Source organism: Dermacentor andersoni, chromosome 6 (genome assembly GCF_023375885.2).
Source record: "Dermacentor andersoni chromosome 6, qqDerAnde1_hic_scaffold, whole genome shotgun sequence".
NCBI classification, from domain to species: domain Eukaryota; kingdom Metazoa; phylum Arthropoda; class Arachnida; order Ixodida; family Ixodidae; genus Dermacentor; species Dermacentor andersoni.
Window position 1 is genome coordinate 96,185,564 of NC_092819.1, and position 20,151 is coordinate 96,205,714.

General features: G+C 44.6%; 1 protein-coding gene across 4 annotated transcripts in view; it reads left to right on the forward strand.

Moving 5' to 3' along the window:
* Positions 1-2,363: 2,363 nt before the first annotated feature.
* LOC126522607 (acetyl-CoA acetyltransferase A, mitochondrial-like) overlaps positions 2,364-20,151 on the forward strand; it is a 67,303-nt gene continuing 49,515 nt past the window's right edge. For 2 of the 4 annotated variants that reach the window (XM_050171378.3, XM_050171379.3), the window contains exons 1-4: positions 2,364-2,493; positions 9,546-9,602; positions 10,099-10,216; positions 15,275-15,370. In XM_050171378.3, coding sequence (XP_050027335.1) covers positions 2,458-2,493; positions 9,546-9,602; positions 10,099-10,216; positions 15,275-15,370 — 307 coding nt within the window. In that variant the 5' untranslated portion in view covers positions 2,364-2,457. Of the gene's footprint in view, positions 2,494-2,975; positions 3,010-7,513; positions 7,715-9,545; positions 9,603-10,098; positions 10,217-15,274; positions 15,371-20,151 lie in introns of those variants that run through there. The other 2 variants (XM_055066492.2, XM_050171380.3) reach the window with 2 other exon arrangements.

Sequence of the window (20,151 nt, forward strand, 5' to 3'; positions counted from 1 at the left end):
TTCATCACCCCTTCGGCCGAGTCTTTTATCAATGGCGTGTAAAATGCTCGTGAATGAAATGTGTCTCAGTATTGCTTCTCTTTCCAGTAGGCAATGCTGACAACTCACGAAAAAAAAAATCCTCTAATAATTTACAACATTTATCAGGGTTGGAAATATCGCCACTTGCATGCAGAGGTCATAAATGTATATAATTCACTCAGTCACCGAAATGACGCATAGCCGGATTCACTCGAAATCAGAATCAATATCACCCATGCGCTGCAGTAGTTATATAGGACTCAAAGATTAAACTATAAGCGCATAATTTTGTGCGTTTACATTCCTTTACTCTAGTGGAACGGTGAAAGCCTAATTGCTTATCGAACTGAAATAAAACGCTTGTCTCGCTGCAACTATTTATTGTTAAGTTTCACTTCAGTTGGAAGTGAAATTTCATGAGTAAAATGGGTTCAGCAGTGAAATGAACTGTACCGCGGACTTTTGAAGAGTGAAATGCTCAGACTCTATACACTTTGTCCGTGTCTCTTGCACCTCAACGCTTCCACCGATGAACAAGACTCAAGAACAGCAGACGCTTTGGAGGTAGCAAATACGACGCCATTTTGAAACGGTCACACGACGACGGTGTTGTTTGCGTCCGTGATTGGCTGGCAGAGTAACAACCCCACGTGGTCCGTGTGCCTTGGTTGCCAACTGCTGTTTTTTAACGGGCAACACTGGCGATTTTTCGATGTCCACTGATGTTAACAAAATTTTGCACATATCTTCTCTTTTGCATTCTGGTTATTTGTGCCAAACTATATGGCTGCAAGTCATTCAGATTTCCTGAAAATGAATTTTAAAAATTGGTTACGTTCTGGAGTCATGACTTTCTACTCTCTTAAAAAAATGTACACCCGTTGGGGTGTATATTTGCCAAACAATGATAATTGTTATCTGTCTTGTTTGCGTTTCCTTTCATGAAAACGCTGCGCTCACTGCTTTCCTGTCGAGAATGCTCTGTCGTGCTGACGACGCGGATGCCGTTCGTGACTTGGAAAACCGGGCTCGCAGCGATAAAGAAAGGAAATGCGGACAAGACAGATGACGATTATCGTTGTGTGGCAAGATACGACCCAAACGGTGTAATTTTGCTTAAGAGTGTACTGGCCACCCTGTCTTTGCTACGTCAGAGTCTACACCCCACTCCCGCTGAAATCGTCGCTTAAATCGCCGCTGTTTAGTTCGGAAACTGTAAAAGCTCCCTATGTCGTCAGGAGACATCATCAACTTCGCTTTTTTGGTGTTAGCGCCACGTGTACTGCGTGTTCAGCACGCGTTCAGCACGCGTACATTGTCGTACTGTAGGACCTGACGTCATTCACTCCGTGACGTCACACAAAGCAGCTACCCGTTTTGGTTTCGCTGTCTCGTTTATTGGTTATTTAAAGTTATTGATGAAGTCCTAAGCAAACTGAACCACTATGCAGGTTCTATCCTGGTGTTAACAGCTCAAAACGTAGACGGGACACGTGACGAGAAGACTCCACAAGCGCTGACTCTCGTCTCGTGTCCCGTCTACGTTTTGCGCTGTTAACACCAGCATTGAAAACAAGCCTAAGCTGCTATTCTAGCGAAATGCGCTATACATGTGACAGGACCGTCAATACATTTAAAAATGACAATATCCTAATATGGTTCAAAAAACGCCGGAGTTGGTTTTTCAGTTGTATCCTATTATAGCTATTGTTCTGCCCTTTATTTACTTTTTACACCTTGCATGTAACCAAGGAGGTGTGCAACATGAGTGATAGACCAATCGACGAAAACGACACACACACGCACACACAAACACACACGCGCGCGCGTGCACGTTTGCACGCCCACACAAATGTGCAGTGCAATGTTTTGAAAATGACGGCAGTAATTCATTGCAAATACAAAAATTTATGAGTTTCGCGTTCGGTAAGATTATGGGGGATATGCTCCGGACTAAATCATTGCAAAAAGTTAAAAATGTACAATTTGTCTCGTACCCATAGCTTTAGCATGAAGGTTTCCGCACACACACACAAAAAGAAAGAATATTTATTTTTGTAGTCACCATAAACGTATTTCGTGAGATCGGCATCCCCTTGGTACTGCTGACCTTAAAAAAATGTTCACGAACAATTTTTTTTAGCTGCTCTATCCAAATAGTTCGAAAATTAGCTCCTGATAAAATGCGTAGCCTACACAGCGTAGAATTGATTACACGTTTTACACCATGGCTTTACACAGCTGCACCACTGCAACCACTATCTTTGTATAATTCTGTTGGCTACTAGCGCCATAGCGACAACGCCCACCTGTAATATAGTAGCGTGCTAGGCCTAGTGGAAAAGTGGCACCATCGGCTTATCGTCTTGCAGCTTGCTGTGGAGAGTTCTTGTACATAATTGTGGCGTGATTTCTTTGTATTGTTTTGAATGCGTTATGGCTCTGTTCGTGACGGGGAGGTGTAGCAGAAAGGTGAGGAATTTGATGTAGTCTCTTGAGGTTTGCTTGCGTCTCTCAAATGAGATATCTCCATTTTTTTTTCTTCTCTTGCACTTGCTCATCTCGGTCCATCGATGTCGGCATACGTTAGCTGCCTCTCCGCTACCGCCTTACATTTCGCCGTCGTTCTCGGCGTATGCTTGGGATCATTTGTCAACGACAAATTGTGCATCAGCATATGCATAGCGTATTACCTCCTCGTATGCGACAAACGTCGTCGCCGGCTGGCGTGGCGCTGCCGGAGAGCATGTGCTTCGTCGGGAGATCTGGGAGCACACGAGGAAACCGGTTTGCATCGGCGGTTGGGGTTTTGTATATCTTCCTCTCGCCCATGTGCCAGACAAACAAACATAAAAGAAATGCACAGTTTAGCTCTTCCTCGTTCCTTGGCTTTTTTTGCTCTCCACGCTCCTTCCTGTGTGCGACATCACTTGAACGGACGTCTCATCCTACAGCGCGCCGAAGAGAAAACGTTGCCTCTTTTTCAAGGTATGTCGGTGCCGTACTGTAGAGATAGAGCTAAGAAGAAAAAGAAAAGTTTCGTTGTGCGATTTCAGTGTCAAGTTCACCGGCGCTCGCGTCGTGCCAGGTCGGGGTCATTGGCATAATCAGAATGACCTCCTTGCAGAATATTCATGAATTTGCGACTGAATTTTGCGGTAATTGCAGGACATTTCTGGTCCTGCGAAAGTCTTGCCATGCCGTGCGGACGAAATAGTTTCAGACGGTGCTCATTAGAATGTGAAAGAGAGGACATTGACTTGAGGTGTGCGACCTGGTTAACTTGGTCGCACTCTTACTAGCTAAAATGTAAACGTCGTGATTTTATTTAGATGAGATAATGTAAGCTTCGGACACCGAGGCGACTTTGAGAGCATTGTTGAGAAACTACGAAGTACTACGTCAGCCTTGGTAGCTTATTGCTTGCCCCAGATGAGCCCTGCTACTTTTAGAGAAAACGTTCAGCGCAAGCGTTACTTTTCTAACCTTACATGCAATGGAAGTTTTTGCAAGATTGGGGCTTAGAAGCATTTCACGCAATATTAAATAAAAATTTTTTGATGATGACATCACTTTTAGTTGCTGTGCAATTTACAGGCATGTCAATATATAATTATTGTCATTCTCTTTAATTGCTTATTTTAGGATATTGTGATACCAGTGGCTCTGAATGTGTGGCACAATTTATTTCCTTAGCTATGAGATGCATTAAAATCCGTGATAGGCTTTGACAAAGATGGGTCCACCTATCGAAATGTTGGCCAGCCGTTCTGAGGCACTTTATCCCTGTTTAAGTAAACTTCTATGCCACAATAGGCTTCAACTTATTTCTAACTGGCAATAACACATCTTTGTGCTTTTACAAGTCATTTATGGATTGTTCAGATATAGGTTAGGTGACCCATCGTGGTTGCTTAGTGGCTTTGGTGTTGCGCTGCAAAGCACGAGGTCGCGAAATGAAATCCCGACCCCGGCAGCCACATTTCCGTAGGAGCGAAATGCAAAAAACATCCATTTCCTTAAATTTAGGTGCACATTAAGGAACCCCAGGTGGTCGGAAATAATCTAGAATCCTCACTGCGTAGTGCCTTATAATCAGATTGGTACATAAAACTCCATAATCTAATCTTTTTATATATGGTTCGGCAACACGACGGTTGAAGGTTGTATTGTGCTGAAATTAAGGTAAAAATAATTCCACTTTGGCATGCAAGTTCTGATTTGTAAATGGTAAAATTTTCAAATGGTATTTATTTGTACTAGAAAGACACAGCGTTAGAACATCGCACTCAGTGCCAAATGTTTTCTCTACTTCCAAAACCTTGGAAAAGAAAGGTATAAAGCATTTAAAAAGTCTGATTTGTGTTCTTTGATTTAAGCAATGGTATTTGGATGGGGATGAACAAGAGAATAGCCAGTACAGCTTGTGTGATCACTACAGCGGCAATAGGAATTAAAAATAATATGTAGGCATGCCACATCACTAAGTGCACACTGTGTGTTAATTTTTTTCCATGCTAATGTAAGATTGAAAGCAAAAAACAACTATGGTAACAGTTCAGATAATGGAAGTAAGGGTATTCGCCATACCATACATACATCAGGTTGGCAACATGAACGTGGCCAGCCAGGCCAGGAAAATAAAGCTTTTCTTTTTAGTGTTAAAGAGGTGCTGAAACACCTTGCTAACTAATCATAGAATGACGTCACTATTAAATTACATCACCTCACAAATCTCCTGCCACAAGAATTTTTTTAACCCTTCAAGGACAAGCAAAGTTCGACGTAGTTATTGAATGAATCACTGGCTTTCTCTCTCCATTCATTTTCACTAACACGTTGGAAGCTACACAGGGGAGATGGCAAGGGCGCGCAAGGCAGCAATGCCCTGCTGGCCCCACCCAAATACCGAGCGCGAGACGGTTCGCGCTGGCACCCCATAGCGACCATAGTATCTACACTATGCTTTTCATCTTGGAGACCATGTGCAGCAGATGCCGCAATGCGCAACTGTCGCGTTTAGACTGGCAGTGCAAAGATTAAATGGCTTTTTTTGTCTTTTTGAGATCGCAGCCATATGTATTTCTCATTTATTTAACTCACATGAGTGGTAATTGTATTCCTGAGAATGTTCTTGCGATTACAAAATCAGCCATTAGCTGTTGTGGGTCCAGCTGCTTGGGATGACACTGCATGATGTCATTGCAGGAATGAGAGTGATTTTTCACAGCTTTTGGCACCATATAGTAAATTTTCCCTGCTGCATGCAGTGCAAGAGTAGGTGGCTCGCATTCACAGGAGCCCCATTAACAGAATAGCAAAGTTTTATTGCTATGCTCGAAAATTGTTTCAGGGCCCCTTTATATCTGGGGAATCCTAAAATGAAGCATTCTTGTTTAATACCAGTGTCGCACGGCCACTTTCAATCGCAGTCGAGCCCAGTGTGGACGAAAATGCTCAACCATGTCGGCTCCTTCGCGCAAGCTGCGGCAGGGAGCCAATCACAACTGGGAAATTTCGTCGCGTTTGGGCTTCATTGCAATCAAAAGTGCACAGTGTGGCAGTCGTAATGTTGCCGCCAGTTATCGTTATATAAACCATTGCTTACTCCACATGTACACTCGGTAATTGGGGCCTTTCTGTAGGGACAATGCTTCTTGCAACAAATAATTTTTTACTTAGGAAAAGTAAGATTGCAGGCACAGTAGACTGTTTATGGCTAGTTAAACATACAGTGCAGCTTATGGTTAAAGGGTACTCTGATGTGCAGCCCCTACTTTTCTGACAGTTTAGCTGCTGTTTAGTTTAGCCATGTCAATGCACAAAGCTGGTGTGTAGAAAGGTGCCAGGGTCACCAGCCAAGAGTCATCTTCTGGAAGTCTAACGTTTTCACATTTTTTAAAGGAAAAGTTTGCACATGCTCTACGCTCCTCCCTTAACAGATGATCACACTGTATGTCACTCTTGCGGTAATAGTAAAACAGTGGGACGTTAAGGCAAATCCGTAGAATTGAACAGGATAAGTGCAAGCTCATAACTGGCGCTTATTGAGAGCGGAAGGTAGAAAAAGGTGAAGTGGAGGTAAGACCAAAGGCTAAGCTACACTTCTGATGACATGTCACTCCATATTCCATACATGCATAATATGTAGTACCGAAGGGGGCATTAATATAAGTAATGATATAAGTAAGAAGTAATTAATAGAAGTAATGCAACATTCGATGCTGCATTACTGCAGCATCGAATGTTGCTCAGAAAATGCACTGCTTTCTTTTGTCTCATTTGATCATGGAGCTCCCCTTAATTTTTAAGCAGCAGGTTAAGTGCTTTCCAGATTTACATGTTTAAGGATGTAGGTTCTGAAGCCATTTGAAATTCCAGTACTCGTTTCACCATGCCCCCTGTTCCCCATACCCCTTCCGAGCATGGGCACAGGGCAATTCCTCGCTAAATAACATTTGTATTCATTCACTGCACCATCTGAAGAGAGTCGCGTGTGTGACCACGATTATAGCTTCATTACTCCTTTCGAGCTTTTTTGCCTTCCTTTTTCTAGACTGCCATAAATAGTATAGCACTAGTGACTTAGCCGGGAGGAGCTAGTGTAAGAGAACTTTACCAGCACTTGCCTCACAGTTAGAATAGCAAAGGTTGTTAGAAATTGGGCACAAAAGGAACATGAAAAATGGAGAAGCTGCTGAATGGTCAGCAACTTTAATTTTTGTGACTCACATGATCTGCTACTGAAATAATTAATTCAGCTAGAAAGTTGTGTATACTCATGCAAGTTAGGCTTGCTCATTGCGAGCGTTGTTTAGCTAGGTGGCAGAAGTCTATGCACATTAATGCCAATTGTTGGCAAAGTCAGTGGTAGAGCAGTTTGACATGCTGTAAAATGAGCAATAATAGGGGGAACCGAGGGGCTCAATTTTTTGTTGATAACAGTCATACGAAATGTCAGTCAAGCCGTGGAAAGCGTAGGGAAAGTTAATTGTTACGATTAATTGAAATGTAGGATAAGGTAGATGGACATTTACATTTCTATTAAACTATGAACTTCCCTTATGCTTTATTAGTTCACTTCAAATGTAAAAATTGTTTTCGCTTTATTTATCTGGCGTTATTGTCATTTACTTTATTATTTATACATTTCAATTAAACATAATTGTCACTATGTTTTTCCTGGCGTCACTGTCATTTCGTATGATTATGTCGACCGATTCACCTTTTATTTTCTCTTATTAATGCCTTTCTTTGTTCCTGCTCTATTCAAGCGTAGGAGCCATTCTGACAAATAAATGGTTTAATCTTTCATTAAAGCCCTATAAGTAATGTTGCAGTGCGCACTAGTACGGTGCGTACGGCCGTTGTTAGCGGTTTCAAGGTCGCTGTCTGGCAACAGTAGACGGCGAGCGCGAATCCAAAGCCACGAAAGAAGGCAGAGCGGAAGACGTCAAAAGACCGTTTGCGCACACGTTGGCTTGCGCTGCATTGCAAGGGATAGCACAGCGGGGAGTGGTCGTCAGGCGGTGATTGTTTTTTTGGCTTTTTCCCAAATTGCTGAATTGTAGGGAAATGCAGCTTAATATGTCAGGGGCGGAGGGAGGAGCAGGACGTCGTCGTGCCTGCTTCAGACACGTGGCGTTTCCATTGCCAAAATTTCTTGCTGAAGGTCCACTAGGTGCTCCACGTGGTGAGTTCTGCACTTGGCCTAGGACTCTTGCTACATCATTGTAGGTTTTCTGTCGACACAGCTTGTTTCGTGATCGTAGCCTTTAATATATTGGAACTTTGCATTAGCGTGTGCTAAAGGCTGCATTTTTTTGGTGGCGGGGAAGGGTGAAGTTTTTCCATTGTGTTACCACGTGGTAACATTTCGCGTCGCAGCTTTTTCGTTTTTTGACTGTGCCCTCGATTAAATCGATCGCTCCTTGATCCACTGTGTTCCACTGACAAGTGTCACGGCTTTTTAACATTTTGCCATGTTTAATGTGGTACGCGAACTTCTCGGATTGCCGAAAGCTCTCTCGCCTTTGTTGTGTCGTGCACACTCTATTGTGGCCATTCGGTCGCCTCTTTGGCGTTGAGTTTCATACTAAAGAAATCCTGCCTTGTTAAGTGTCGCCTGAGCCACGGCGTTGATTTCATGACACTACGCCTTTGTGGTTAAGTGTCGGTTGAGCCTTGGCATATTAAAATAGGTGGTTCGGTTATCCAAAGGGCCAGTTATGGGTACAACCGCTGTGTCCTACCAAAGCCGAACGACATGATTTAAGCTGCAGATCGTCTTTACTTGCACGAGAGTAGTGTGGTGCTGCAAATTTTAAGTGCAGTGGAATCCTCAGTCCCTACAGGGACATGTAGCACCTTGTGACAGATGCATTTTCCTCTTCGGGCTGTAATGCAGTACTTCATTTAAGCAGTGCCGTGACGGGGCCACAGGGCAGCCTTATGCATAGTTGTGTTCTGGAGCAGGCTTCTAGCTTGTTGGTTCTGACATGCCTGTGTTTGGTAGGATATGTAGAGGAAGGGTTAAACTGGCAGCAAGCAGATTAGATTTAAATGAGTGAATCACTCTCTTCTTTGCGAGATAATGCTGCAATCGGCTTTTAATAATTGACTATTGCCCAGATGGGGATTTGTCTAGCACAGCCTGAACTGAGCAGACAGCAGCATCATTATATGTGCCTGCACTTTCACGAAAACTGCCACATTCTAGTAACAGCTGCTTCTGGTCAGCGACAAGTCAAGAATGCAGTGTGTACTGAATCCACAACAGGATGCTGTGCCTCCTTTTGGTCTGCTGCTGTACTTGAATATCTTGCCCTTATGAATTGCTTGGACACAAAGGAAGCAGCCCCTTGATTATGCAGCAACAATGACCATGTCATTAACTTATAGCGTGAAAGCACACGATAAGCAGATGTGACAATGATGGCTCATGGAACTTGGAATTCAGGTTACCTGAGAAAGTGATAAGTAAGGTTAACTGGACCTCCTGTACAAAGATTCACCGTGGTAACTCAGCAATGCGAGAGCAGATGGGTAGACAGACCATTGAAGGCTCTCCAGCCTACTAAAGCTGGTTTGCCCATTAACAGGCTCTGGTGTTGCTTGCACCCCACCCAGGGCTTAGACAGGGAAGGAGGGGGTCTCCTTGTCTGGCGATCAGCAATACATGGGCGTGCCTAGATAACATATATACATACAAATAAGCCTCTGAGCATAGGGGAGGCCTTTAAGCGCTACTTACGCTTCTAATGAGGAAAGAGCAACCCACCTCACATGCACCTGTCAAGATGAGGGTTTAGTAAGGTTCCTGCTTGAATAAGAAGGGCTGATTAGATAAGGCTGGTTTTCTGGCACAAGTATGCATGCTCACTTTCAAGGTCTTTCACTAACCTTACGAAAGGTTTTTGTGTCTAAAACACCCAAAGGTAATGGTCATGTCTCAGATGTATTTCTGAGCACATGCGCAGAACACATATTTTGTGAATATTCATGGTATATTTTGTCTTTTTCAGCTTCCTACTGTTCTGTTACATAGGATGTACAGCAACGGCACTACACATACATTAAATGTAAGTATTCGAGTCCTTGGAGGGCTAACATACATGGAAAGTCACACTGGTATCGGAGAACTTAAGGGAGCTTGAGTCCCTTGCTGCATATATTGAAAGAAAAAAAAATTGACTGCAACCTCAAGCTACCTCTTGCTTGGGTCACACTGGGCTTATACATCATTGTGCCCAGCATATGGTTCACCTTGGACCACATTTTTAAGACTGCATGCTAGCTGTACGTGCACAGATGTATAAAAGTGCTTTTCAAACTCGTATTGCATGGAAACAAAGTTGCAGTCAAATGAGAAGCAAGGTCTGCTAAATTAGTTTATAAAATGAGGTTGCTTGTTTGGCACTATGTACGTGCATAAATAGCAGAAGGTGGCCTCTTTCATTTATAGGTCTGCATGCACATTCGCTTCATCCAATGGAGTATTTCTTTAGGCGATGATATTTTTGAAGAATACTCTACATACATGGGCTGAAGAAAAAAGTATTTTCTTTTTAATTGCAGGAAGTGGTTATAGCCTCCTTTGCTAGGACGCCAATTGGTTCGTTTCGAAGTTCTTTGGCTTCCGTTGCGGCAACAAGACTTGGTTCCGTAGCGATCAAAGGTGCAATCGAGAGAGCAGGTGAGGGATGCACATCCTCTGTTAAACTCTACTGCCAACTGTCTGGACAGTTAAGTAGAGAAGCACCGATCTTGTGGCCCACCAGGGTTTGTTGGTGCTGAAGGTCATCTGCTGTTTTACGAGAGAGCGGCTGCTGCCAAAACACAAGCATTGCTTGCCAGTGACGAGAACACTGTACCAATCTACACCGACTGGAATTAGCTGCTCTGTACTGCTCCAAAGGTTCCTTATTTTTCCCTGAAAATAGTACCATGGCAGTTTCAGCAGTGCGAAATTTGAGAAGCTAGCACAAAATATAAAGCATGGTGCTGCTGCATTTATTTACCACATTCATTCATAGCATTACAGCCAGAGGGACTGTTGTTGTGGCACCTGACAGTACAATTCAACCCTATTTTTATGTGTCAACTGTGAATCCATGAGGGTTAGGTGGCCATGCTGGCACTCTGCGACTGCGGAATTAGTGCAGTAGTTTACACATCGAGGGCTAGTGTGTGATGTTGCTCGGTAGAATAAAGGGTAAGCAGTGTCCACTACTTATTTTGGCTGCTGCCAATTTTACTAGTTTGACCATATGACTTTTCAAGAGAATTTGAGGTCGTAGAGCTGAGCCATGGGCTTTATAATAAACGTGCATGTTGATCGGGTGCCGCACTATGGTTTATGCTCTTTGCTTATGTCATTAGTGAAGTTTGTAGTGAACAAGTTGAATGTGAATGGAGTGAGCAGCCTTGCCTTAACCTTGCTCTGGGAGTGCACATCACATCCATTATTGAACGGAGACTCACATTACTGATTATGATTCATGGAACAAAATTAGATTGTTCAGAACATTGAGTTTGCGAAACGGTTCTGCCTTAAAGGGACACTAAAGAAAAGAATAATTTGAGATGCATTAGAAAATTCTTGATTAAAAAAAAAAGACTTGGTAAGCCAGAAGAGACGCCAAACTTAACGATGGGTGGAACTGGCGGATGGCAACTGCTTGGACCTAGTTAACTGTTTCTTGGTAAAGTTGGGTTACAATGTATTCGAGAAGAGTTGGCTGAATTTAGCAAACTTCAAGAACTTATACTGAGCCACAGCAGCCCAGATTGAATAAGTTGTAACTGTGACCTTCATTTTCTCTAATAACCCCCTTATACAGCAAAATGGGAGTTTTGAAGGATTATTTTATCTGACTAAACTGATCTATTGTTTCTTTTTAGTGGCCCTGTAATGCTTGGTAACCTGCACACAATAGGCAGCAGGCCATTTTTGGTGTAGGCTCTCTACTATCGACGTCATGGTGAATCAGTTGTTCTTTGCTAGTTCTTATGATGAAGTGGGTATGTAAAATAGAGCACAATTTCGTTTCTCTGCGTTTTTGTGGAAGCTTCACATCTGCTCCCAAACACAGGTACAAGCGAAAAGAAGTCGCAGGAACACAGTTAATCACGAGCTGAGCCAGTATTTCATTTAAGACTCGTCATTGTCTGGGCAGGCGACAAAATATTTGTTCAATGCTGAGGCTTCCATTATTTGCCCATTGGTTTTCGAAAGCTGCTGGTGACGTTCATCTCGGTATGGAAAAAAAAGTAGAATTTAGCATCTTTTCTTCTTTTAGTCTTCTGAGCTAAATAATCGGAAAGCTGGCCCTGCACCATTCCACTGCACTGGCCTCTGGCACCTTTAACTCGACCAGCACATTGTGTGCACTGTGTAGCCTACTCGGTTGTAAATGATGTTTGATGATGATTATTGATTGCAAATGACGTAAACTTTGTGCAAAGTTAAAGAAATTAAGCTTTCGTTTGTTTGTTTTTTATTATGATCAACTTATTGTGAAATTAACAAATATGGTTGTGAAAGAATACTTTATCAGTCCAAACTGCTTTTCTCTTTAGTGTCATTATTTGCAGATACATTTTTCAAGCAAGAAGCATAATGAGCCATTTTGTTTACTGCTGTGTAATATATGTATATGTCAAGTGTAGGATGGATGGATGGATGTTATGAGCGTCCCCTTTGGAACGGGGCGGTGGCTTGCGCCACCAAGCTCTTGCTACTATGCTGCCTAATATCCTACCTAGGTTAACCAATGAAAAAAAAAATAAAAACCCCACTATGAACTACCACGTCCAAATTTTCTGATACCCTATTGCGAACTGTACTTTTGTACGTCTCCGTCTTATGTCGTTTCCCTACTTTTCTTCCATCAATCCTCCAATCGCCTCTTACTGATGTCTATTGCGGACCTGTTTGCTTTACCACTGCTCCCGCTGAACCCAAGGGCTTCAAGGAGGCCCTTGGGTTCTGCTGTGTAGAAGTGTGCACTACCTGCCACAGCGGCAATATTGTTCTTGTCAAGCGCAAGGCTTCATGTTCAATGTTTCAACCTCGTGGCCACATGCTGTTTGCGACATAATGCGAACTCCCTATGCATTGAGAGTTGAATGCACTTTAAAGATCATCAGTGTCACACGAGCAGTTGTAAGCCCTCTGCTGTAGCATCCCTAATGGCTCAGTTATAGGTTAAGTATATGACGACCATCTTGAAAAGAGTTTGGTTGCCAGAAGTGATGCATACTTGGGAGGCTGTGAACACGATGTGGTGTGCTATGCCTTGGCTAGATAGTATCTGATCTGGCGTATATCTGGTCATGTTTGTGTAAACATGTAAAGCATAGACAAACTTTCTGCAAATATTACCGATGTGTGGTTTCATCGTAAAGAAGCCATTTGTGCACTATGACAATGTTTTTAGCTTTCTAGAGTCAACAGGTTGCTTAGGTAAAATTGGAATATTAACACTGCACAGAAGGCTGTAAACAACCTACAGTTAGCAACCATATTGTGTATTTTACTACAGTGCAGCCTGAGCTAGCGTTCTGCTAAAACCAACATACTGTCATCAACAGCAGCAGCCTATTTATCTCCACTGCAGGACAAAGACCTCTCCCAGCGATCTCCAATTACCTGTTAATTTTGGATTTGGCCATGTTCAGAAGCCCCAAAGAGCTGATGTCATGTTACTCATTTTAATTGAAATGTTAAAATAATGTTCTCGCCAGTTTACTTGTGTTTTACAAAGAAAATTAACAAAATGAGTAAATCATTCTTGAACAACCAGGAATTAAGACATGCAGTCGACGACCGATAATTCGGACCCCACAGGGAACATAAGTCCGAACTATCGGATGTCAGAAAGAAACCAATATATCCAATATATATTATTGTATTTACATGTTAAGGCCCCTGTGCAAGTAAGTGGTCTGTTCATTGCTGCACGCACCTCCACTTACATGCAACCAAGTCCACCTGTATTTCTATGCGTTTTGTATTGTCTCTGTATGCAAATACAAGGACTGCAAAGGCTCAAGTCAGATCTGCATGTGAAGGCTCTGGAGCACTCATCATCATCGTCAGAGTTGGAGTTGCTGTTTGATGGTAGAACTCACTAAATGATTTTGTCACCATTCAGTTCAGCACATGACACTGCACTTTCAACACCTGCAAGGTGTTCAAATGTAATGGCGGCAAGAATCTGCACACCGCAGCCTAGCAGGTCATCAGTGATGTCCGCATTTGAGCTCGTTGTGGTAGGTGGCAGTTCAGGCTCGAGGTCATTCGAAGTTGGACTGTGAGGGCACTGTTGGTGCCATTTGAAGCGGACTGGCGGTAACTTCTCGAGAAAAACTTCTTGGAGCCAGCAGAGCGCTGTCTGGAATGCGAACTAAACAGACAAGCACAGAATGGTGGAACGCTATCCCAAAGGCAAAGTTGAACAAGCAAGAGCAGGCCATGCGCAGTAATGCCAGAATGGGATGTGATGATCAAAATGTTGATGCGACCTCACAATTCAGGCAAAGCCTCAAAGATTGTCATTTGCAGTTAAATCTGAGGCTTAGTGCTGTGACCAAGGCAAGGCCTCACGGATTACCATCTAGTGTGTAATCTCTGAGGCTTTAGTTGATGTCTAGTTGAGGTTGCCAGAGGAAATAATGGCGGCAGAGACGGCGTATGCTACAGCCACGGACAGAGTCTAGATAATCGAATTTAGAGCTGGTAGCTGTCTGAAATATTGGTCGTCTCTACATAAGCCTATGGGGCCATTGGCAGGGCCGCGAAGCTGGCCAAATTACCAAGCATGTCCAGATTATCGGTGTCCAACTTGTCGGTCAGCGACTGTATAGTGCAGTTGTCCCAAGACTGCTTGTGGTCAGAACACATTAATAATATTACATTGCAATGTAAAGCATGTGTTGTCGGTCCTGGAATTCGCATGTTGTGTGTGGGATCCTTTTCATGGTGCTTATATCGATGCTCTTGAACGTGTACAATCTGTCGCTGGAAGGTTTGTCCTGGGAAAATGCGACTGTATTCAAGCGTTCGGAAAATGAGGGTAGGTCTTGGCTGGGTTTCTCTAGAGCAGTAACGTAAGAATCTGCCTTAAGCTCTTTCAGTATATGTACCACAATGAATCAGGAATTTCTTCCAGAGCGTATCTACCCCGGCATTATGTTTCATCACACACAGATAATTAAGATGAGACATCCACGTAATCGTAGCAATTGCTATGATTACGGGGATTACGTGAAAACCTTATGGGTTCTTCAAAAGAAAAACATAGCATACGATGGTTTAATGGCCAGTTACATGCTCCTAAGTTAACATACATGATAAGGTTCGGTTCCAATCTTTGACTTTGGGACCCTTGTCTATATGTATATTATTGGTAACTCATTCGCATCTGTACTGTATCTGCTCCGCCATGGCCATATATAGCACTGGCTAGTACATCCAGGGCTAGATTTAGTACACAAATACATATGCGCCACATGCAGCGTGGCAACTCGGTGCTAGAGCATCACATACATAATGTGTAAAATGTGGTTTGGATCTCACTGACAACCGGTATTTCATCTTTGTTTCCCGTTTCGTTGTTAGGTTTTTATGCATTTCTATTAAGAATGAGTTCATTTTCCCTGTGCTTTTCCTGGCTGAATGTAGTATACCTTAATGACATTTCTTTTCTGCTAATGTGTGGCATTTCGTTTTTTGGATGATTTATCGCAGGAATCAAGAGTGAAGATGTTCAAGAAGTCTTCATGGGCAATGTGGTCTCTGCGGGTGCCGGACAGGCACCAGCAAGGCAAGCGGCGTTGGGAGCAGGCAAGTATTCTTCTAACACTGAGTAACTTGGATTCATAATCATGATGGTATATCTGGTCAACAGACCTTGGTGATAGTACTTGGTTTTGTGATATGAATTTAAATATTCAGCTGCGAGTTGAGAAAGCTTAACATGTGTTACCCCTGTTTCAGAGCATGAGGTTGCTGGTTTGATTCCTTGTAGCTCTGGCTGGTGTGCCGATGGGAAAGAATGCACAAATGTTTTGTTCAGGTGCACATTATTACATTACCATATGCACTGAAAATTAACTTGAAGCCTGCCACTGAGCCACCATGGTAGCTCAGTGGCTATGGTATGCTGCCGAACTCCCAGCTTTTACAGCCGCATTCCAAAAGGCGAAATAAAAAACAAAATAAAATGCCATGCTTTTTGGTGCATGTTAAGGTGGTCAGAGTTAATCTAGAGCCCCTTCCCCTACTGTGTCTCGGATACTCCATTGTGCAGCTTGGAATGTACAAAAAAACCATGCAATTTAGTTTCATTTGACTTCCGGTGATTCGGTTCAGTAAGGATTTATTGTGACTGAGAGCATGTAATATAGAACTACTCCTTCATAAAAAAAAATTGCACGCTTGTTACACATGTATGAGATGGTACAAGTCTACAGTGAATTTGTTCGACCCCATCCAGGGTGTTGATTACCCCAGGCTTAGCCTTTTTCCAACCTGGTGGTTATTAATCCCTGGAAGAAAAAGCTTGGTTCGGTTTCCACAGGAACAGTAAGAACGCCATCTGCTGTGTCCTACTAAGACCGAACTACATGCTGCATGAGGCACCACAGTACTGATGCGATTCTGTAAAAGGAACCTGTGGCCTTGTTCTGTTATAATTCAGACACACTTTTCTTTGTGTCATTCGTAGTCACATGGCTCCCTGCCATGGTTGTCCATATGTTGCCCCATTGTGGCAGCTATTGCACATGGAGTTCACGTTAATAATGATGCTATAAATACTGTTGACCCCACTTACGATACCAGTTTTAACAATATATTGGGTCACAACACTGAGAAGCTGCTGCACCGTCAACTTTTGTATGTTTTCCATGGTAAAATAACCTGTTTACTCCAATGCCCCGATGCCGCGTTATTGGTTATAACGAAGTCTGGCTGCTGGGTGTTCGAGCTGAAAGGTAGTGAAATGCGAAATCGTTGAAAAGAAACAACGAAAACGATGAATTCGAGCTGCTGCACGATGGCCCCGCTGCTTCAGCAGTTGCGGGGCATTCGTTTTCCAGCCTTTCCTGCGCGCCTCTCTCCTGTCGCCCTTCCACCCCTCCGAAACACTAATGGACCGCACCAACTGCGCTGCTTGCATATTGCTCGCTAGCTCCTCATTCAGCGCAGTTCTGCAAAGAGCATAATCGCTCGCGTTAGTCTTCGTTGGTTGCGTTGAAATCATTCGTGGCCATGTTGTTTCTCAGCCTCATTTGACTTGCTGGCGAAACAGAAGATGCCTGATCTGCCTGCTGTTCATCGGCAGTGCACGACGTTGCCAGTGAAAAGAAAGCGCAAGGCTATAGATTTGGGAACTAAGTACCGTGGAACCCCGTTCATACGTTTTTCACCGGACCGCGAAAAAAAAACGTAACAGCCGGGAAAACGCAACAGTGAGGAAAGGTCCGAAAATTAATGAAAACAGTGCAACTTTGCCTTGAAACAATTTATTTTGACATCAAGTGAGCTTAGGTCTTAAAAAAAATCGAGAATGGTCGATTGCCGTTTTTTCCGCTCACTGGAAAACACCACGCGTTTCTCGATGGCCTGGAAAGCCGCATTGCTCTCAGCGTCGCTTTGAGGTGCGACGTACCTGCGAAGGAGGTCCAGAGCCGCGACGGCTTCTCCAAAGCTCGGGTCCGCCAACTCCCCGGAATCATGCGGCTCGTGCTCCTCGTCGTCACCACAGTCTGAGACTTCACTCGCGACCGAGTCTGCAATGATCTCGGCGATACTACGACACTCGGACGTCACGACAGCAGCATCCACGGCGACGTAGTCGTCATACGTGACGCCCGTGGCACCCAGCGCATTCAAAGCTTCACTCAGTTCTTGATCACGAGAGGCTGCTTCCGTCTCTTCAGCTTCCATGGCAGTTTCCTCTCCGCCATCCATGCGAAAGCCACACCGCGCGAAGCAGTGCTGTGCAGTTGACGCGCTCACTGCAGTCCACGCTGTAGCGACGTAGTGCATAGCGTCCAGTATTGAAATGATCGTAGGCTGCTGTCCGCGATCAATACGCGCCAGACAGCGCTTTACGATGGACTTCCTGTACGAGTGCTTTAAGTTCTTTATGACGCCGGCATCCAACGGCTGCAAGTGGCTTGTAGTGTTTGGAGGAAAAAAAACAAGCTTAATGTTCCGAAGATACGACGGGTCTTTCGGGTGGGCAGCACAATTGTCCAGAAACAGGACAACACTCCTGCACTGGGAGCCCATCTTATTGTCGAAGTAACGAAGAAATTCTTCGAACAAAGAACCCATCATCCATGCACGACTGTTGCTTCTATAGTGACATGGCACCAGGCGAATGTTCTTTAAGCACTGTGGGTTTCGGTATTTTCCGATTACCCATGGCTTCAGCTTGTCCGAGCCATCCATGTTGCAGCAAAGGAGCACCGTCAATCTTTCTTTGCTGCATTTGCCTCCGTGGCATGCTTCGCCCTTCAGGCTTAACGACTTGGATGGCTGCACCCGAAAGAAAAGACCCGTTTCGTCGGCATTGTATATGTCACGAGGCTCATACCCCTCAATTATGGCAGATAGTGTGGCCTTCCAATCGTCGACTGTTTCCAAGTTTACACTTGCTGCTTCCCCGGATACCGTCTTATACGCGATGCCGTGCCTCTTCCGGAAACGGTCGATCCAGCCATTTGACGCCGCAAAGTCACTGATGCCCAGTCGGTCGGCTATTTCCATCGCCTTCTCGCGCAAAATGCTGCCGTCGAAGTTAACACCGGCAGCGCGAGCTTGTTTAAACCAAGTAAGAAGCGACTCGTCGAGGTTTCCATACTTGGTGCCACGAGCCTGCTTAGCTTTCGGGCCGAAGAGCGCGGCATTCCCTTGTATCTCGGCACGCTTCGAAACGATGCTGTGAAGCGTCGAGGGTGGCAGACCAAGATCCTTGGCGATGTCGACTCTTTTCCGCGCTGGCTGCCTGTCGACTACGTTGAGAACATCCAGCTTTTCCTCGAGGGAAAGCGCCTTGCGCTTGCGCGACGCCATCAAAGGACGACAAATCGCTCGCGGTGTTAGCGAGGCCCGACGAGGCGTAGGCAGCGTAGCTGTTGACGGAAGGACACGGACGACTTGGATGGGTTGAACCGCATAAACAAGAAAGACTGGATTGCTGCGGGCCCGCGGGTTTTACTCGCTTCGGCTGACGAGGCAGTCGCCATCTAGTGGCAATCTCTCCAACTCGCGTGCGGCTTTTTATGGCCTCAGATTACCCACGCGTGTGCAAGGGGGTGATCTCGGAGGCCATGGTCTTGTAGCCAATTCTGTAGCCAAGCCTGGCCAAGACTCGTCAAAATGGCGGTTGGCGCGCGTTGCCCGACCGGGTTCGGGGTGCCAGGTTGCGACGTAACATGCGGGAACGTTTTCACAGCTACAACGTAACAGTGGGGTACCGAATACATTGGATCCTATGGGAGCTATGCCGGGACCGGACGAAAACGACGTAACAGCCGGGAAAACGCAGCAGCGAGGAACGTAACAGCGGGGTTCTACTGTACTTCTAGTCGATGAGGCAATAGTCGAGAACATGCTTGTGTTGAATAGCCGTAGCGACGATGGCAGCAAGAATTTGGTAGGGCAGGCCGCCTCAACGTTGTCATCACGAGAAACCCAGTAGATGAATCACTTCCTCCGGGGCTTTGTTTTCGGGAGGAACCTTCCGCTGCACAACGTGGAGCACCTGGATGCCTTGACGAAGGATGTCTCAAGCTTGCGTAAAGCAAGCAAAGCTGACATACATGTGGTTTTCTCATGCAAGCCAGTGGGAAGTACGTGGCAAGATGCTTGTGGCGATCTCGCCTCAGCGTCTCTTCTGGATTTCTGAAGCTGACAGGCTGCTGCGACGACCTTCTCGCATTTTTAAAAAGGTCCCTTTTGGAGCCGCCGCAGTGATGTCTCGGCAGTGCTTGCATATCGCTTGCCACCCATCACCCCGCTTTGTAGTTGTTATAGCAGTGCCATTCTTTAACGCCAACAGCTGCAGCTTGTTACACAATCGGAGCGCCCAGGAAGCTGTTAAACGAGTGAACAGAATCGGCAGCCGGATGGAGGAAGGTAGTGGGAAGGGCAATGGCCTCCCCACCATTATAGTTTTCTGACATCAGCCCTGCCATCCCCCTATTTCTATATTTTCGTGCAACCCAGTTATAACAATGGAATTTTCGTGGCACTTAAATATTGTTATGAGTTCGACTGCAATAGTAATAAAAGGCTTTTTCTTATGAGCACAAGGTGATGGATTTGATTTCTGGACTCATATCGATGGGGTGGAATGCAAATAAAATATGCTCCTGTGCACCTTTAAGGGGGGACGCGGGGATCAGATCGCGAAAATCGCAAAAAAGATCGATTTTTGGCAACGACGCGTTTCGGTATCTGCAATGCCTAGTCTACATTGTATCAAAATGGTTTGACTGAAAACGCGCTACAAGTGCCCGAAAAAAATTAATTTATCAGTGCGTAGGGCGAGAAAACAGCTTTAAATCTCGTAAAATCACCGCAGTTCGCGGAGCCCTAACTCGTCTTTCCCG